Source organism: Pteropus alecto, unplaced genomic scaffold, assembly GCF_000325575.1.
Source record: "Pteropus alecto unplaced genomic scaffold, ASM32557v1 scaffold23, whole genome shotgun sequence".
NCBI lineage: Eukaryota > Metazoa > Chordata > Mammalia > Chiroptera > Pteropodidae > Pteropus > Pteropus alecto.
This window is the reverse complement of record NW_006435837.1, coordinates 2,027,529-2,046,009: the sequence shown is the minus strand read 5'-3', so window position 1 is coordinate 2,046,009 and position 18,481 is coordinate 2,027,529. Positions and strand designations below refer to the sequence as shown.

The window sequence follows — 18,481 nt, the reverse complement described above, 5'->3', positions numbered from 1 at the left end:
CCCAATTTGCAGTCCCACCAGCAGTGTCTGAGGGTTCCTTTTTCTCCGCATCCTCTCCAACATTTGTTATTACTTGTCCTGTTGATTACACCTATTCTAACAAGTGTTAGATGGTATCTCATTGTGGTTTTGATTTGCATTGCTCTAATAACTAGTGATGTTGAGCATCTTTTCATATATTTGTTGGCCATTTGTATGTCCTCTAGGGAGAAGTGCCCGTTCAGGTCCTCTGCCCAGTTTTTGATTGGATCATTTGGTTTTTTGTTGTTATTGAGTCGTATGAGTTCTTTGTATTTTTGGGTATTAGGCACTTATTGGAGGCATTGCTTGCAAATATATTTTCCCATTCAGATGATTGTCTCTTTACCTTGTTGACGGTTTCTTTTGCTGAGCAGAAGCTTTTTAGTTTGATGTAGTCCCATTCATTTATTTGTGCTTTTACTTCCCTTGCCTTTGAGGTCAAATTCATAAAATCCTCCTTAAGTCCAAGGTTCTTGAGTTTAGTTCCTATGTTTTCTTCTATATATTTTATATATACATACATATATATTCAATTTTTCATTATCTTCTTTAAATGTGCTGCAAATTTCAAATATTTTTACTTTGTGTGTTTAATCAGTTAAAAATATATTTATACAGCATCATTAATGTAATTACATATAGTGTAATTATATAATAATTATTGGGGTAATTATATATGACATTGCAGTCATATAATTGAATCTGTATATATGTATATATGTATATTTGTACTTAATAAAATAGAGCTTTATTTTATTGATAATTCTTAACTAAAATTTTAAGACAGAAATGAAGAGGGGTTACACAACTACACCATGAACTCTTTGAGGTCAGACTATCATTTTTGTATATTTCTCCCTAACCTTTGATATAGTATATATACCCATAGGTGCCCATTAAATCCTATTGCACATGTCTATAAAAATGAATTCTTCCCATTTTCTATTCTAAATTCTAAATGGTAACATTTAAAATGACAAAATAATGTGACAAAATTCTGTAGTACATTTTTCTGAAATATTTATAGACACTTCATTGAAAATAAACTGATGGTAAATTAAATTAACATATCAAGTACTTCTGTGACTATTAAATATAAAAGACCTTTTCAATTGTTGTTAATAATATAAGCTTCATTTAAGTTGTACTTTAGGTATGCCTTTATTTCAGATAGCGCTTTTTTAATGCAGATAGAAAAAGCCAGAGTGTGTGATATGCTCACAATAACTAATTAAGTCCTAACAGCACTCTAAGGTCATAGTATAGCAGTAGGTATATTAAGATGAGATACTACTTTCATAAGGAAATACTCTCTCCTGTGAACTGTACACAGAGGATGGAATTGTGATTTGGCAATTTAGAGGAACATTCTAATTATCTGGAAACAGTATTTCCTTATCTGTTTTGCCTGTGGCTAGGTTCATCAAATATTATTTTACCTGAAATTGCTAATTAAAGATCTCCGTAAGTGCTATAAGTATAGGCACAAACTATATTACTTTTTACTATTTTTACTATTTATCACTTTGTTTTGAAAAAGAATGCTTTATCATGAAAATTTTACTCCTCATTCATAAAAGAAAAATAAAGGCTTTTCAGTTCCTTCCCCTATGGTATTAAATTTAAAACTAAGCAAACAAATTTTTTAAAAATCTGATATCCTGTCTTTTTGAACTTAACCTTTTCCTTGAAATAGGCCCTCAAAATTCAGACAGATGCTACTCAAGCCACAATTAACAAGTCTCTTTCTCTCTCTTGGTCCTAACATTCTGAACAGCAGTATCTGTGACTCTTTCCAATACTTACACTGAGAAAAGTAATCATCACTGATGAACATTCATGGTATTAGATATTCCTGTTTTCCAAAAAGAAAAAATTTAATCTGAACACATGCATTTAGAAGAAGGGGGATGGGGCTTCAGATAATGATGTTAAATACTATTCTCCCAGGAACTCCATAAGTGTTACTTTTGATAGGCTTGGATATCTGCTATTAGTGACCTTTGTTATCGGCAGGCAGCTTAAGACCAGTAGTCAGTCAAGGCTTTGCCCTTAAATTTGCCCTCAAGCTCATGGTTAATGGAAAGGAATAAATGGAACCGAATTTCCTCTTAGAACTTAGACAGAAATAGGAATCCTTGAAAGTACTCCTCAGGCTTAAGCACTTATTTCCATTTTCACATATTTTCTTCTCTTTCATTCATTAAGGAAAAGGTTTTTTTTTCACCTATTTTATATTCAGTCTCAGCCATTCTCTTGCAAATGTTTATGCCTCCATTCTTACCTTGTAATCTAATCGTCAGGCATTTCATTTAGGATCATCAGCTATTCCTAGCAGGTACAGTATTAGAAGCCTGATTACATTTCTACAACTTGTGTTTCTAGAATTTCTATTTCTGCTAATTATTTGAGTGATCCTCAGTAGGGACATTTTTAAATTCACAAAACAAAAAGGGGAAGAAACATCCTCCTCAGTGTATCCTGCATAGATTCAATCTGTGAAGAGTTTGCATAGGAAGCGGATCCATACTAGAATAAGTCATCCTTATACCAACATGGCATTGCATCTGAGTTCACTTTCAGATCTCCAGGAATCTAGTAACAGGGAAACTAGATCTGTTTCTTTTTATCCAGCTGGGCTGGTGGCCTCACAATTGGAGGTTTCAGTGATGATTGGACGCTCAATAAATATTTGTTAAGTAATATGCCAAGCAAAAACATTACTGATTGTCTTGGGGTAGCATACATACATTGCTGTTGTTTTGAAATATAATTGCTTAAAAGCTTGGTAAATAGTGAGGTTTATTTTAATAGCAGGAAGTAGGGAATATTTTTATAGTTGGGATATTGGCCAAAGGAAAACAAAACAAGAGCCATATAATTCGGTGGGGTTTTTTTGTTTTTTTTGTTTTTTAAGGAACATGCAATTTCCATTTGTCCTTTTAAAAACAGGAATAAAATTAGTCTTCACTATAATAAATCATTTTAACTGGTTTGAATATTTCGACTATTCAAATGGGAATAAATGAAATTGTCAGAGCAAGAAAGCCCAACAAAAACACAGAAGTAGAGAAAAAGGAGTGTTGAGAACCAGAAAGGGACTTGCAAAAAGTTAAAGACAGAAGACAATGTTAGGCTTTCATGGATTGATGTCATTATGAAGTAGGTTTGTTTCTGTGTTTTAGAGTTTCTGTAGATTAGCCATACGTTAGTCCATCATATCTGACCCTTCAGGCCTGCTGGTGCTGCTCATACTTGAGATTCAGAACACACACCCCAAGACATGCAATCGATTCAATGGGTTTGAGTCTGGAAGTATCATTATAGTTGTTCTGCTTGCCTCACAAATAAAGAGGAACTATTTAACGCTACATAAAAGTATAGCTTTAAAGAATTTATTCGAGCTGTTTACCAAGGCCTCTTTCATTTTGCTGCATTCTCGGTAAACCAAGATATTTCCATCAGATTCTTTGGCAAAAAACCTTTGTAGTTTCTGACTTACAAACTACTTATATATGGAGTACAAAAATTGGCATCACTCCAACCAGCCCAACCCATGGTGTAGCCCATCCCACTGTGACCAGCCTGAAGCAGGAGATCTCAAACTGCAACGAACATAAGAATCACCCAGGTTACTTACTTAAAATGCAGATTCCTGAGTTCCATACCCAGAAATTCGGATTCAGTAGATTATGGGTAGGGCATAGAAATCTGTGTTTAACAAGCAGACCTCTACCCCTAAGATTTGGTAGCCAGTGGTCCTGACTACTAGTTGAAGAGACACTTTGCCCTAGGAAGTTATCTTCTCGTATGCTCATATATCTAGTTTGGGAACAAACTGTAGTCATTTTGAAATATCGATCTTCCCCCACCATCCTGTACTCTTGCAAGCTGTTCAACTGAGGAGGTGTTTCCAGTCTCTTGGAGTAGAATTCAGCAATCCTGCAGAAACAATGCCCTAAACATACCTAAACAGGAATTGATAACCAGGGCCCTGGTTCAGATTTAGTCTGGGCTAAGTGCACTAGAAATTAAACTAGTCATGTAACATTTTTTTTCCTGAGGGAAAAGGAGAGGTATATGTTCAAAGCAGCAATTTACGAAGTGTTTCAATTGCATAGATAAATTAGGAACACTCTAAACTTAGAAATGACCTTGTGCCCAAGGTCAGATTGTCTCTGATTTTGCTGTTTGAAATTCCATGACCTCATGAAACAAAGTGGTAGAAGCCAGAGCTAGCATTCCAGCATTGTAATTTTCTAAAAAATGAGATGTTATCTTTTGTTTCATTTGACTTATATATGAAGATTACTTAGTTTCCAGCTTCTTTTCTACAAATGAACAGAATGATACAGTAAACAAAAATTAGTCCTGCTAATTTCTGAACTGCACTGCATCCTGTTTCCTAGATACAGTGCTATAGGCTACTTATGCCCTTCCCAATTTTTTAAGGGAAGTAGTAATGAACAACTTGCTTTCTCTGTTCCCTTTTCCACTTGTTCCTTCTTGATATAACTCAAAAGCTGCTATGGGATGTTGTAGATAAAAATCTAACTGAGGCTAGAAAGAAAAAAAATATTGCTGTTTCATACCTGGTGACAATATTTGGATTCCTCAAAATCCGAAATAAAATGAACTAAAAGAGACTACAGTTTATTTTATCCCAATTATTCTTAGTTTCTCAGATCATTCAGAAACGTTAGTCTTTTCTAGTTTCTTAATTCCTTGGCATGTGGCTTATATTCAGGTGTAAAGTCACCTTTTCATCACATTTACCCTCTTAGAGCTTTTCATTTCTCTTCGTTTTGTATTGGTCAGCGTTTGGCCTCCTTACGGGAGCCACGCTAGCTGGGCTCTTCTATGTCACGATTAGCATGTGGTAGCATATATATATCAGGGTAGTTAGATAGACGATAGACCAGAAAACTTTTCTTCATACTTCTTCATCGGATGAATTCGAGGAAAGATCTTGTATAGAAATAGTTTCATTTTCTTGAAAGACTGATCATTTTACATACGTACGGAGAATACTTTTGACAAACTCTTGTGATTAAAATTATAGATGTGCATATACAAGTCTAGAGGTGGGAAAAGATGTATCTGCGCTGTGTATTATTTTGTATACATAAGATTGGCGTTTCCAAATAACCAAGCTTAAAACAAAAAGTGTCCCATTTACGGCCAAATAGACTTGCATGCCAACAGAAAGACATTATGGTATTGAAACCATATGCAATTCTAGCCATATTTTTCTCTTTTCTCTTTATGGGTTTTGCATGATGGTATTTCTAATACAAATACTAATATGCTTTGGAAATAATGGCACTCGCAGGTCTTTCATCATATTGTATCACTGCTTTATCATATTAGGCTAATACACTGCGAGAGTTGGTAGAACCTCTCCATGCCAAATCGGATCCACTTCTGTTGGCACTCAACCCATTGGACTCACAGATTGATAAGCTAATGTTTAGAGAATTTAGATCGGAGAGAGTCGGCACGGCGCAGACTCAACATCAACCTCTTGCAAGCAACTAAAATGGCCTCGTCCTTGCTGTTTATAACAGAAAACAGACTTTTAAAAAGCTTAGATCATCAAGTGTTTTGGATTGGAGGCCTCCCTAAAGGGATATTAAGAGGGGCAGGCCACTTTTAAGAAGAATGCGAGCTTTCTACACTGGGACTAGCATAAGATCAAAGCCAAACAAGATGGAGCACAGTGACAGAAAACTGCCGTTTTTGTGGGAGAACAGAAGGGGAAGGGTATTGACTGGGGAGGGCTTTGTGTGGCGACACCTCAGTTGTGTTCTTCTGACACCAGGAAAGGAGAGGGATCAGCTCCGATAACTAGAAAACTCTGTTTAATGGACTCTTTGGTGGCCTCTTTAAGGCAAAGCAGAGGAAGCAAATTCTGTGTATTAAGTGTGTTTTGCATTTTTAAAACTTGACGTGCTGTATTGTACTAAATTAAGTGTAATCTATTAAGGCAGGGTATACACAACCTGCTCTGAAACTTACTATGTTCATTCTATTATAAAGTGTATTCAGGTGCAACACAGAGACTGCTTTTGGTGACACTAACGAAGACAATTCCTCATGCCAGGCTTTATTAGATTCCTCAGCTAACATCCTAACTTTCTCCTTATTTCTTGGCACTTGTATACAAATGGTGTTGCCTCATAGGACAGGCATGAGCTATTCTTTTCTGTAAAATTTTCCTATTCTATAGGCTGTGGTTTTCACTTTTGAAAAAGTATTTTGTCTGGATGTCTTTCAAACTAGCTTCAGATATTATTTAATACTATGTAACTGGGTCCCTTATGGCTCAATATTGCTTATTTTTCTTCTGTAGTGGATGTGAAATTTCCTTTATTTAGTTGGATAAGATACTCTGTAATAATTTCAATGCTAATTAATGGATATTTCATACTGTGCAATGAACAGATAATTTAACATTGTATTTGGAAATGTTTTCTTTCTTCCTGTCGCCACAGTGTGTGTGGTATTGCATAATGTGAATACCTGTAAAAATATAAATTACTTAAAAATAAAAATATGACCAATTGGTATCAGATCTTTTTAGATAGCTAAATAATTTGCTAAGAATGCTTGATAGTAAATATCTTTCTAAAGAGAAGTAATCTATGCTTCTTTCCCACAAATGGAATTTGTGTTGTGAATAAAATCACATTGCTCTGCCTTACTATTGCCTCTGTGCTCTAACCATTTTAATGTGTTTTTTTTAAAGTATATATAAAAATGATGGTTCTGGTATGTAGAAATCCATCAAAAAGCATTTTGTTGGTATTTAATATTAGTGGGATTGTCTTGGGTCATTCTCCCTGTTTTAAGTTATAGTAAAATTTTATGATATGAAGAATTTTAGTTTTTTCTCATTAAGGAATATGGTGACTCCACATTAATTTTTAAACATACTCTTCTCTTAGCTTTGATTTTAAACTATCCCCTTTATGAATTTCTGCCTAAGAGCCTGGTATCTTGACTTCCATGTCTCTATTAGTTAAATTTTCTAAATTTTGCAGGTAAATCTAGAATCTGTCATTTATGTTTGTGGTTGTCCTTCAAAGAACCTTGCCTTTGGGTCAATAAACCAATGCCAAGGACACCAAGATTTTACCATCTGAACTGTTTGTCATAAAAACTGCCGTAGTACCCTGGAAATTCAACCACTGTCATATGTTTGTGGCATTAAACCACATAATTTGGCAGAAATGACATGCTTAGAGAGTGAAGTACAGAATAAACTCAGCTCTGTCTCTTTAGTCACATATTTATGGAAGTAAGCTTTATTGTCACGCAGAAGGGATTGACAGACATTAGTAAGGGCTGTACTTAATTTCGGTGAAGCACAAGGTCATTCATACACGGATGGGCTTCACATGTTCTTTAAAAATACACTCAGCAATCCTGGTAGATTCACTCAAGCTGTCCTTTTAAAAGAAGGTTTTTTTCTCACTAAAATAATTTCTTTTCATCAGAGAAGTTACTGTTATTTTGCCTAAGAGAAAATTTGCAAATCAGTTTTAATTATGAAAAGGGTAGTTGATTAAAGAGCAACTAGTAAAAGCCAACTTTTAAAATCTTATGCTTTTTTCCCGATATAATAAGCTGCCCTACCCCCAGACTTACAATGCTGGGCATAGCTAGTCGACTTTTGTAAAAGCATGAATTAAGAGTTAATATTTAATTATAAAGCAGTTCACATTACAGTGTAAACTACTGAATACGTAGTCATCTTTAGCATAAAATCTACAAACATTAAACCCATCTACATTAAAGCCGTTAAAAGTTTAATTGTCACCTTACATATAAATAAGTTGTTTGTTGTGGCGCACTAGTTAATTAGCAGTCAGAAAATATTCCAGTTGTCTCAATGCAAATGTTTAGTTGCTCTTCATGACAGGAATAGTGCTCCACATACGTGATACCATTAGCCTGGAAGCCTCAGGGCACTCTGGCTGTACAAGAACGAATGTTTCTCACATTTAACTGGTGACTAATGCTACTATGTCCAGCCTTCTCTCCCACTTGTGACTTTGCCTTCCCCAGCTCTCTGTGCTCATTACCCAGCTGTGTTGTGGAAGGAACAACTGTTTCCAGGAAGACATCATTGTCCAATTTTAAAAGAGCACAGTTCCCTTCCAAAACATGTACCAGAACTGATTATCCCTGTTGGCTTGGTTCTTCCAGAGCCCAGTTGATATATTTGTTTTGTATTAATTTCTTTTTACTCTCCTTCAACATTGTCATCACAGTCGCAGGAAAACAGGCAGGACACCAGAATGAAATTTGGGGTCCCCAAGTTCGTGTTCTGCTCTCCTTAATTTTTCACCAAAGGAACATGAATAAAATTTGCACTATAGACTGTCATAAAATTGCAGTCACCTGATAGGGAGCCCTCATTGGAGTACTATGTATGTAAAGTAGAGAAAACCATCGCTCAGTTTAAGCATTGGGTGCATGAAGCACCATGCCAGATAGAAGAGTGGGAAATGGCAAAGGAGAACGATGGTCTTCCGCTCAGAGAAAGTCACAGTCTAGGTCACTGAAGGAGGGTCCACATGGGGCCATTGAGGCACAGGAAGAAAAAAACATTAGAATTTCTCCTCAGGTTTTATAGCTCATCCTTCCAATTTCTTTTCTGTGTTTTATAACATGCATATCTATTAATAAGAGAGTAATACATGTATGTATATCATCAACAACAGAAGTGTTTTAACTGATAAGGATGTGCAATCAAAAAGTTTGGAAACCACTGAGCATGAATGTAAGGAAATACATCAACCAAAGACCTTACAGTGCTTAATACATGCATTATTACCTGCTAATAATCCATTTGCAAGAAAGTCCAACAAACTACATTTAGCTAATCTTTTCTTTGAGCTTTTCTTTATCACTACATGGAGGTCATATGCAACCTGAAAGAACCAAACAATGAAGTGCTGTGCTGCTCACCACATTCCTAGAGTCACAATATTTTACAGTGTAACTAGACTATCGATGAGACAATAAAGATGATCATTCGCCTCTGTCACGTATGACACAGCCAGAAATGACCCTCCCTTGGCACAGATAAAAATTAATTCATCGATAGCTTCCTCGTGATCCTCGACTTTTATCAGTCAATGGGATTTTATATAGGAAAGAGAACTTTATATATTCTCTTTTCTTTAATAAAATGGGAGTAGAAAAGTTTGTCATCTGACACACGACTAATTTACATGTTGTAAATATAAATATAATTTCAGAGAGAATTTATTCGTGCATAGGCCCAGAATTCCTGAATAAATTAGGTATAAATTAAAATTTCACTGTAACGGCAATACAGTTCCTTATTAGGAATCGCTGAAGGTTCCTATATATGCCCTGTGGTTTGCATGTGGTCTTCTACGTTTTGCCAACTTTCAGAAAATATTCATTCAAATTGCAAAAGAGCTGATATTCTGCCAGTGCTCCAATGGCTGAACTGGCACCTTGAAAGAAAGTCATTCAGGAAGCAGACCTCACCAAGTGCTTGCCTCCTCTTCCAAAGCAAGCCTCTTCTAGAAGAAGAAAAGCGAGGGTTTAAAAAACAGAGAAACCAGAAGAGAAGTGAGAAGGAGACGAAGAAGAAGAGGGCAAAAAGAGAAGACAATAAAGGTGCTTTCATATTTTCAGTTGCAACAGTAGCCTCAATTGACATAATTGGTATTCATCTGAGGGAAAAAAAAAATCAAGGAAACCAATTGAAAATTATAAAAGAAAATAAAGGTCTGTTTTTGTCTTGAATGTTGAGTTCTGTGTTGTTTTGACTGTTGAGCACAGTGAATCAGACTTATAATGTGACTCTGCCCCTAACCCCTCTCCTTTGAAAATAAAAAGACTCTTTGTCTAGTCTTAAAATGTTTAGTAATTGGTGGCATTTTGTGGTAGCCTGGCATCTCAATCCCTCATCCTTCCTCATCCCACTACTGTGTCTTGTGATGTTGCACATGTGTAAGATGTGTAGGGGTGGGGGGAGGGGCCTTACTTCTCTCTAATAGGAGCCGCACTATTCCATTACTAGGAAATGTTTTTGTGTTCTGTCTCATTGTGATTCCTTGTTCAAATGTGCTGCCCTGAGATAAATCTATACTCAATTATTCTTACAGCTGTCAACCCAGATTCTTTGTAGAATTATGTTGTCCTTTGGTTGAATGCTTTTATTCCCCCTTAACAGCAGGAAGAGGGAAAAAACTGTTTCAGTTTTTATTTATTTAATAGCTATGCTTTGTCACTTTTATATTATTAAATCTTTACTTATCCTTCTTAAAGTAAAACTACATTGAAATTTTATTAAAAAAAAAAAATCTAGCCCAGTATTTCACAAACTTTAAGAACTGAGGAGAAAGAAAACTGGGTAAGAATGTTTTTTAAACAAAATATATACACCCTACAGTTTTAGATAATATGGAAGAAGATTATTCGTAAAACAAAAATCTACTGTGTAAAAATACTTCTGCCTCTCTTAAATATTAAAACTATAATCTGAATCCCTTTTTTCCTTCACCTTCTTTCGAGAACTGAAAAACTAATAATACATTAGGCCACCTGATACTTAAACTACTATAATTCACATCTGTTAGGCCTCCCATTTCTCCCCCACTCTCTGCTTTATGAAATTACATCTAGCTTTAGATGCAGTTTTGCCTTGAGGCAAAAAGAATGATAACTAGTAAGTAATTCCTCAGAGTCCTTTCCTGGCCTATGATTTTATGAAGTGGAATTATACTGTTCAAATGTATCCTTGTTTTTACAACTCCATTTAGTTACTCTGAATGACCTTGTGATTTTGTGCCTTCCTGGTTCCAAACGATTCTTGATTAAAATTTCCTACCTCGTTTCAATCTTGCTCTTAACCCACAAAGCAGTTCCTCCTTTTTACAGTCCTCCATCCACCCATCCCTCAAAATCCTCTGGGTGTTACAAACATTCAAGGATGAGCCAACAGAGAATTTAAAAGCTGTTATTTAAAGGGATTTCTGTATTTTTAGATTGTAGTTGTAACACAGATATATGATTAGGAAGTTGAAGTCATTATAGAGGAATTAGGAATAGCATGTGCTGATAACCAGGAACTTTCTAATGGAAGAACTCAATAATCATGCATACCAATAATTGCTAACCTCAGCAGCAGAGCCAAAATTGAATGTGAAACTTAAATGAAGCTACTTTTTAATCCTAAAGGTGATCCCTTTAAGTTAAGGTACTGTGTTTGTGGGCTTTGGGGGCAGTTGTATTTACTCTAAAAAATTAAGACTGCTGCATTTTAAAGATTAATTAATACCTGCTGTTAAATATGCAGCTCAAATGATTACTGGCAAAATTGGCAGTATTGAATTCTCGTGAAAATTGTTGATTCTGGAGTTAGACTGCCCAGCTGGAATTCTAGCTCCACCACTTACTAAGTGTGACCTTGAGCAAGGTACCTCCCTGCTATAAAATGAAAATATAATAGATCTACTCTTAGTACTGTTGTAAGTATTAAATGAGATTAAATGTTAAGCATTTACCCTACTGTTTTGCACATATAAATGTTAACTACTCTTATTACCAATTAGAGAGTCTTTTTTTAACTATGTCAAAACTCCTAAAATATTCACATGGTCCTTGGTAGAATGAACAACATTCCATATTTACTCCTTGGACCAGTACAATTAGTATCAAATAGGATTCTTTGGCTCTCTATTAAAAATGTAATATAGCCCTAATCCCATCTACCTCTCCAAGCAAACTCCAAGTTCATCTCTGTTTATCAGTGTTGGGAATGATACGACATCAGTATTCAGGCAATTAAAGAACAAGATGAGAGTTTGATTTGTTCATGTAGATCTAAGATCCTTTTCTGAACCAGTCTCTAAGGTTTTTTTTTCTCCCCCAAAAAATTTTTAATTGGGCTATTTTCTTTCTTAGCATTTCTTACAAATGCTAAGTAGCTTGTCTTAGTATGTGCCAGATTTTCCCTTACATTTGCATATAAATATATTCCCATATTTCACTTAAAGCATTATTGATAATTTATGATCATCTACTATATTCACAATGTGGCAGGCATTGCTATGGCAGTCACATGATACTTAGTATCCTCAATGGCACATTATTAGAGGATTTTTATAATCAAATAGAGTCTAATGAATGCCATTGCACCTTATGAAGTCTGGAAAAACGTAAAAATCAGTTCACTGCTAAACCAGGAGAGCTCTATTAATCAGCACTTCTATGCTTATCAATATAATGATAAGGGATATTCATTAATGTTTTAAAATAATAAATTATGTGCAGGATTGTTTCTGTGTTGTGTACCTTTTGTACTCTAATTCTTTGAACTTAATGGACTCAAGATATTTATGGTGATTTACTATTAAGAGAATATTTTGTTAATCAAAGCATCCTAATATTGATCATGCTAAAACAATTGGCTGCCTATAGCTAACCTACCCAGTATAACTAGCAGCTGTGGGGTTGTTTTTTTTTTTTTTTTAATGTAATAGAGTGTTTTCCCAATCATTCATTATTCTGTTTTTCAGATAGTTTTGATTTTTTAGTAGATTTTTGGAGTGTCAAATAACTGTTTATTACACTGGATTCATTTCTCTCTCTTTTTGGACATTGCAGGTGAAAGTAGGGAAGAAAAGTTAGGAGATTCGTTGCAAGATTTATACAGGGCATTGGAGCAAGCCAGTCTGTCACCACTGGGAGAACATCGCATTTCAACCAAGATGGAATACAAGCTATCATTTATAAAGAGATGCAATGATCCTGTGATGAATGAAAAACTACACAGGCTGAGAATTCTCAAAAGCACTTTAAAGGTAAGATAAGAAATGGAAGGAGAGATTCCTTTCAAGAGATTCATTCCTGAACTCAAAGCTGATTACCAGATACTCTAGGTGAAGAAATACACAATGGGAGTGGGGAGACAGGTAAACAAACAGGAAAGTCCTGAAGCTGAGCTGTTCCTATAGCATAATAAGTGTATTGGTAACAATGCAATAATCTTAACTTTTCATTAACATCTCAAAGCACTGACTGAATGTTATGTGACTTAGTTCTAGTAGAAAACAGGATGTAATTAATTTTTTTTTTCCAAAAACTCGAGGCTGGTGTTATTCTTCAGTCTTTCATTTTCCTAAGATTAATGTGCCATGTAGTGTAATTAATATAGTTATTAAAAGAACACAGCATGCATGCAGAATGCAATAGTGGGTGCGAAAAGGGTTTGCGATATTTTGTGTCTGTTTCCTGCAGCTCATTTGGAATGAGACCAGTGATTCATGTTCCATGTAGAAATTTTATAATTGTTCTGTTTGCACTATAAGTTCCCAATTCACAAGTTGCTTTCCTATTATACATTTCTGTAAGTGCTTACATTGTCTCAGGTCTTCTTATTATGCCACCCCCAAATTGGGGAGAAGGAGGTGAGGAGAGGGGAGCAGAGAAGCAGGACATCTAAAGAGGCAGAAAAGTGAGCTTCCTCACTGTGTGTATGTGGTTGGGGGGTGCTGCCACACAGACTCTCCCTAAGCAGGCCCTGTACCCTTGAAAAATCAAAAACAGCAAAGAACTATCACATAGAATATGTGATCCAGTAATTTCAAGAAATAAAAGATCAAAGGACTCCTTCAAGAAATATTTCAGATTCATAGTACGTTGCTGAGGTTTTGTGATTTTGAAACATAGATGAGTACCAAAGAGATAAACAACATAGAAAATGCATTATTTGAAAAAATTTCCTCTAGCACTCAGTTAAATTTTCAGAGTCAATTAGCTTTCTATTGGTATTCATGCAAAAACTATTGCAAATCCGTGGGACAACCTAAAGGCCTTTCTGTAACTAAAACCAGGATTTTAAAAAGAGCTATAATATTCATAAGAATAATTCTGGTGACTAATCCTACTCCAAAGACATCCTTACCCTCCCACCTTGTAGACCCTCGTCCCTCACCCCACATTCCAGACTAAACTGCTTGATTGTGACAGAAGGCAGGCATTTTGAAGCAGGTCAGGCTCACATATTTTAAAGACCTGCTCCTGTCCTCTCTCTCAGCAACTTGCCCTGTCTTTTATGCTCTATAGAGTCCCCAAAAGCGTTTTCTTCCAGTAGCAAAGAATATATTCAGTTCAGAGAGTACTGATGAGTCATCAAGAATATGACGCTGTGCTGTACTCTCTGGGGCAAATAAAAATGATGAAAAGTTACTGTAAAGAAATGCCCTTCATTGATAAAATGAACTATAGAGCCCTATACTTTTTAGTGTGAGAAATTATTAGGAAATGGAAGTCTCCAATTAGGTAAGGACAGCTGCCCGAGCAACCCTGGTTGTGCGTAGTTCCTGGAATTGTAACAGGCTCCTCATCAAGCACAAGGCAACTCACAACATCCTTGGTCCCAGCCCTGCTGTCTCTGTCTGGCCCCAAAGACCAGAGCGACTGCTTAGGCACATGGGTGTCTTTCCCTCCCAAGTCTGGCTAGCCCAGAAATGTGCCTTCTCACTTCCTGCAGAACATTCCCTAGACTTCCCCACCCCTTCCTTGGACTCAAAAGACAGGTCTGAGTTTCTCGGACTGTCTTACCCTTTCCTCCTTCATCCCTCCTCCCACGTGGGAGACTAACTTGTCCCACAGGTGATAGGTGTGCTGTGGTGAGTTATCCCATAGTGAAACTTAGTCTTTAGCTGAGAGCTGACCTCCAGTGTGAAAGGGAGGGCCATTTTGCATTGCAGGCTCCCAGTGCTACAGGAAGGGAGCCATAATGTTCACACAACACAAGTTATATATTTGTGGTGAAAGGAGGGCCATGCTCTGTCTCCTGCAAGCATGAGGTGCTAATCATCTAGCAGAAGAGGTAGGACAGTGCAAAAGTAACTCAAGACATATAATACATTATCAATAACAGGGATAACGTGTTATGGGTCATCGATGAGGAAGGAAACATTTTTTCCAATTGTTGAAGGAACACCTCAAGAAATGAGAGGCATTTGAACTGGATCTTAAAGAAGGAGGAAGGTTTTCATAGGCAGAAATGGGAAACAAAAGAAAAAATAAACCGCATAGAGTGGGAAAAATAAGGCATACCTTCGGTGTAAAAAAAGTACACTAGGATTTGAGTCTAAATAGCTGAATTTGAGAATATCAGAGCCATTTCTTACGTGCTTCTTGATTTTTTGCCTATTAACTTTTTATTTTAAACTTGAACAAGTTTTTGTCCGCATCTTAACTATTGAATCCTTTTGCTTTTCAGGCCAGAGAAGGGGAAGTAGCCATTATTGATAAAGTCCTAGACAATCCTGACTTGACATCTAAAGAATTCCAACAATGGAAGCAGATGTACCTCGATCTTTTCTTGGATATCTGTCAAAATACCACCTCGAATGACCCATTAAGTATTTCTTCTGAAGTAGATGTAATCACTTCCTCTCTAACACACACTCATTCATACATTGAAACGCACGTGTAAGTGTATTCTGCCTTCAGGCCATCTGGTACCTCCTGGTATTTTGAACAAGTATATAAGGTAGTTTTTATATCAATGTGTGGGACACTCGACAAGCTATACTTCAGTGTCACCAAACTATATGAAACAAACTATATATGGTCATAATACCATTGTCTTTAATGAGCATTTGTATATTTTATATGCAGTTAGTGCTCAGCTTATGTTTACCATGTGCAAAATCAACTGTCTTCAATGACTTAAAATTAACTTTTGCAAACAATTCTGAAGACAGATGGTCTTCAAGTACAAAATACACAACGTGGCAGTTTTCTATCTAAGGTCATCTTTTCTCCCTTTAAGTTAATTTTATATAAACAAGACTTCAAAAGTAAATCACATTTTTTCAGGTGCAGACATCCTTGTGGGTGGGAAAGAATTTAAACCTTTTTTATATTTATTAAAATGTTCTAAGAATTTTCTTAAACATTGCACAAAGTTTAATGCTGTAGTTTTATTTTTGTGAAATGTAGATGCGCATACAAGAGTTAAGCAAAATAGAAGAGCATCAACATAAGAAAAGTTCAGGTATCTGATATTAGTCTTAACAGTCTATTAACTTGTGAAAGCTGGTTAATGGAAATACTATTCCAAATCTATGGGGACACTTAATGGTGTATCAGGGCAAAGCTTTGTAAGATGTTTTTGTAACTAAGACCAAAATTGAAGATAGAGCTGCTTTATTTTCTTGGTTTAAATCTTCCTTTATTTTTGTAGTGATGAAATGCTGATTGTGTACAGAGGAATTTGAGAGTGGATTTTTTAAAACACACTTAACTCACCCAGAAAGGCAGCTAACAGATATGTGTATATATAACAATTTCAGCCCAAACTCATGTTTTTAAACTCCACCTCTTAAACTACAAGGTATAAACTGAAAGGAATCAACTTTCCAGTTAGTTTCCAATTACTCCCGCCCCAATCCATTAATTGAACTTAGTAATTATACTTCAGGCAGGGAAGTAAAATATGTTTAGTTACAGGCTGAAGTGTGTTAAATATAGAAAACAATGTTGAGAAATAAAAATGTATCTCTCTCCTGAGGAGCAAGAGGATGATGGTCATTCGGAGGTCTGTCACATTGAATTATATGAGAAACAATTTATAGTGGTTTTTCCTAGCTTCACGAATTCTTCTATAGAGTGGATGAAGTCTATGAAGAAGTCCTCTTCATATATGTCCATTTATAAGTGATCACAGCATGATAATGACTATGCTGCTTTTTAGTGTCTGGCTGCATAACGTACAAGTCACAATTTGCTGTTTTTTTAGGAGGAGGAAGGGATCCTCCTTTACTATTCTATATCCTAAAATCTACTTCTAATCAGCTTTATACTGTTGCCTGTACAGCTCAGTGAATGTACTTTCATCTCTAAGAGTTCAAATATATGCCAGTGAATATTTTTGCTGTAGAGGAGAAAGTAAAAACTCCACAGCAGTAATCTTATTCTTTGCTTTTGAAACCACCATTGAATCACTATCGTTTTGCAGACTTTGCACAACTGTACAGGAGAGTGGCCTTTCTACAGCACATTTTCAGTAACCCTGTATTTAGTCAAAATGGATGAGAAATCATGTATTAATGTTTGTATGGAATTTTGGGTCCAGTGTAATATTTTTATCATTTAAAAAACCCTATTTGTAAAAACATTTATTTACTGCATGGATATTGACGCACATTAAATTTGTGGGATTTTGTATATGTAAAAAAAAAAAAAAAACCAACAAAAACAACGAAAAAAAAAAACAGAAACAAAAACCTCTTGTCCTAAAATGAAGTGTGCTTGTTACAGGTGTTTAGACTTGTTGATGTTTACTAGACCAAATGTGTACATTCACTTAAAAATATCTGTACCTGATGGATGTGTCATGGATACAGGGGCCAGGTTGTGCCCTGTAAACAGCAAGCAGTTGATGGAAAGACTTGCTACTAAGCAGCTTTTCCTTTTGTAAAGTCGGCTCTGTTGTTTTAAATGGTAAAAATTAAACTAATGAATTTCAAAAGACTTGTGGCTAGCCTAGCATGAAAGAGACCTTTTAACACTATATATCTGTACATTTTATTGCATTAGTTTCAAATCTAGGAGAGAGGCAGCACTGTAAACTGAAGTCAAATAAATTCGGCTCTTAATGAATCCTTATAAAGCACCTACTTTATTCATAGAGTCTTCACCGTATTTCTTTGTGACACAATCACACAGCCACCATCCCCTCTTTCCTACCTTCCCAGTTATGATTTCTAACTTTGCCACTCCATTGGTGGTACAAGCCAGAAGAAGCACCTCGTTCTATGTATACGAGCATCCTCTTCTTAGCTCCAGTAAAATCAAGCTGGTTTCTCATTTATCTGATGTGCACTTAAAAATTTCACCCACTCCTCTTCCCCTTCTCTGTGATTCTTTGGGGAAACGGGGGATGGGGGTAGAGGAGCCACAAAAAAAAATGTTTCTTTTTTAAATATAACCTACAGCATGTCTACAGAATGAACATTTAAAGAGGATGAAAGAAACAGGGCTTTGTTTTTGTCAGATGTTCCACTTAACCAGAAGAGCCTGATCATTACGGCTAAGGGTTGCCGAAATAAAACTTAAAACTAATGAGCTACCTAAAGCCAGGGCAAAAGCAGAAAAGGTGTAAGGATGAGGGACAGAAAAACTTAACCTGGGTTATTTTCTCAAAAAAAAAAATGCTCTCAGAGATTTTTTTTTTCCCTCTCAATTCCATATTTATATTAAACCATCAGAGCAGAACCATGGTTCTGGATCAAAAATTCACAGTTCTCCTTGCAATGATTTCTATGCTGTTTAACCAGGGCACTCTCCCGTTGCTATTTATTCAGATAATGCCATGTTCTAGGACTATTTATTACAGCCTTTATAGCTAGCGATTTTCTGAGTCTTGTATATAACTTCTTATGAGATATATATA

At 35.8% G+C, this 18,481-nt stretch overlaps 1 protein-coding gene across 6 annotated transcripts in view; it reads left to right on the top strand.

The window, feature by feature from the left end:
- The window catches only part of CNKSR2 (connector enhancer of kinase suppressor of Ras 2), a 265,996-nt gene extending 248,316 nt beyond the window's left edge, over positions 1-17,680 (top strand). For 4 of the 6 annotated variants that reach the window (XM_006911616.2, XM_006911617.2, XM_025046618.1 and 1 more), the window contains 2 exons: positions 12,676-12,872; positions 15,302-17,680. In XM_006911616.2, the coding sequence (XP_006911678.1) occupies positions 12,676-12,872; positions 15,302-15,517 (413 nt within the window). In that variant the 3' untranslated portion in view covers positions 15,518-17,680. Of the gene's footprint in view, positions 1-5,391; positions 5,905-12,675; positions 12,873-15,301 lie in introns of those variants that run through there. The other 2 variants (XM_006911619.2, XM_006911618.2) reach the window with 2 other exon arrangements.
- Positions 17,681-18,481: the final 801 nt, after the last annotated feature.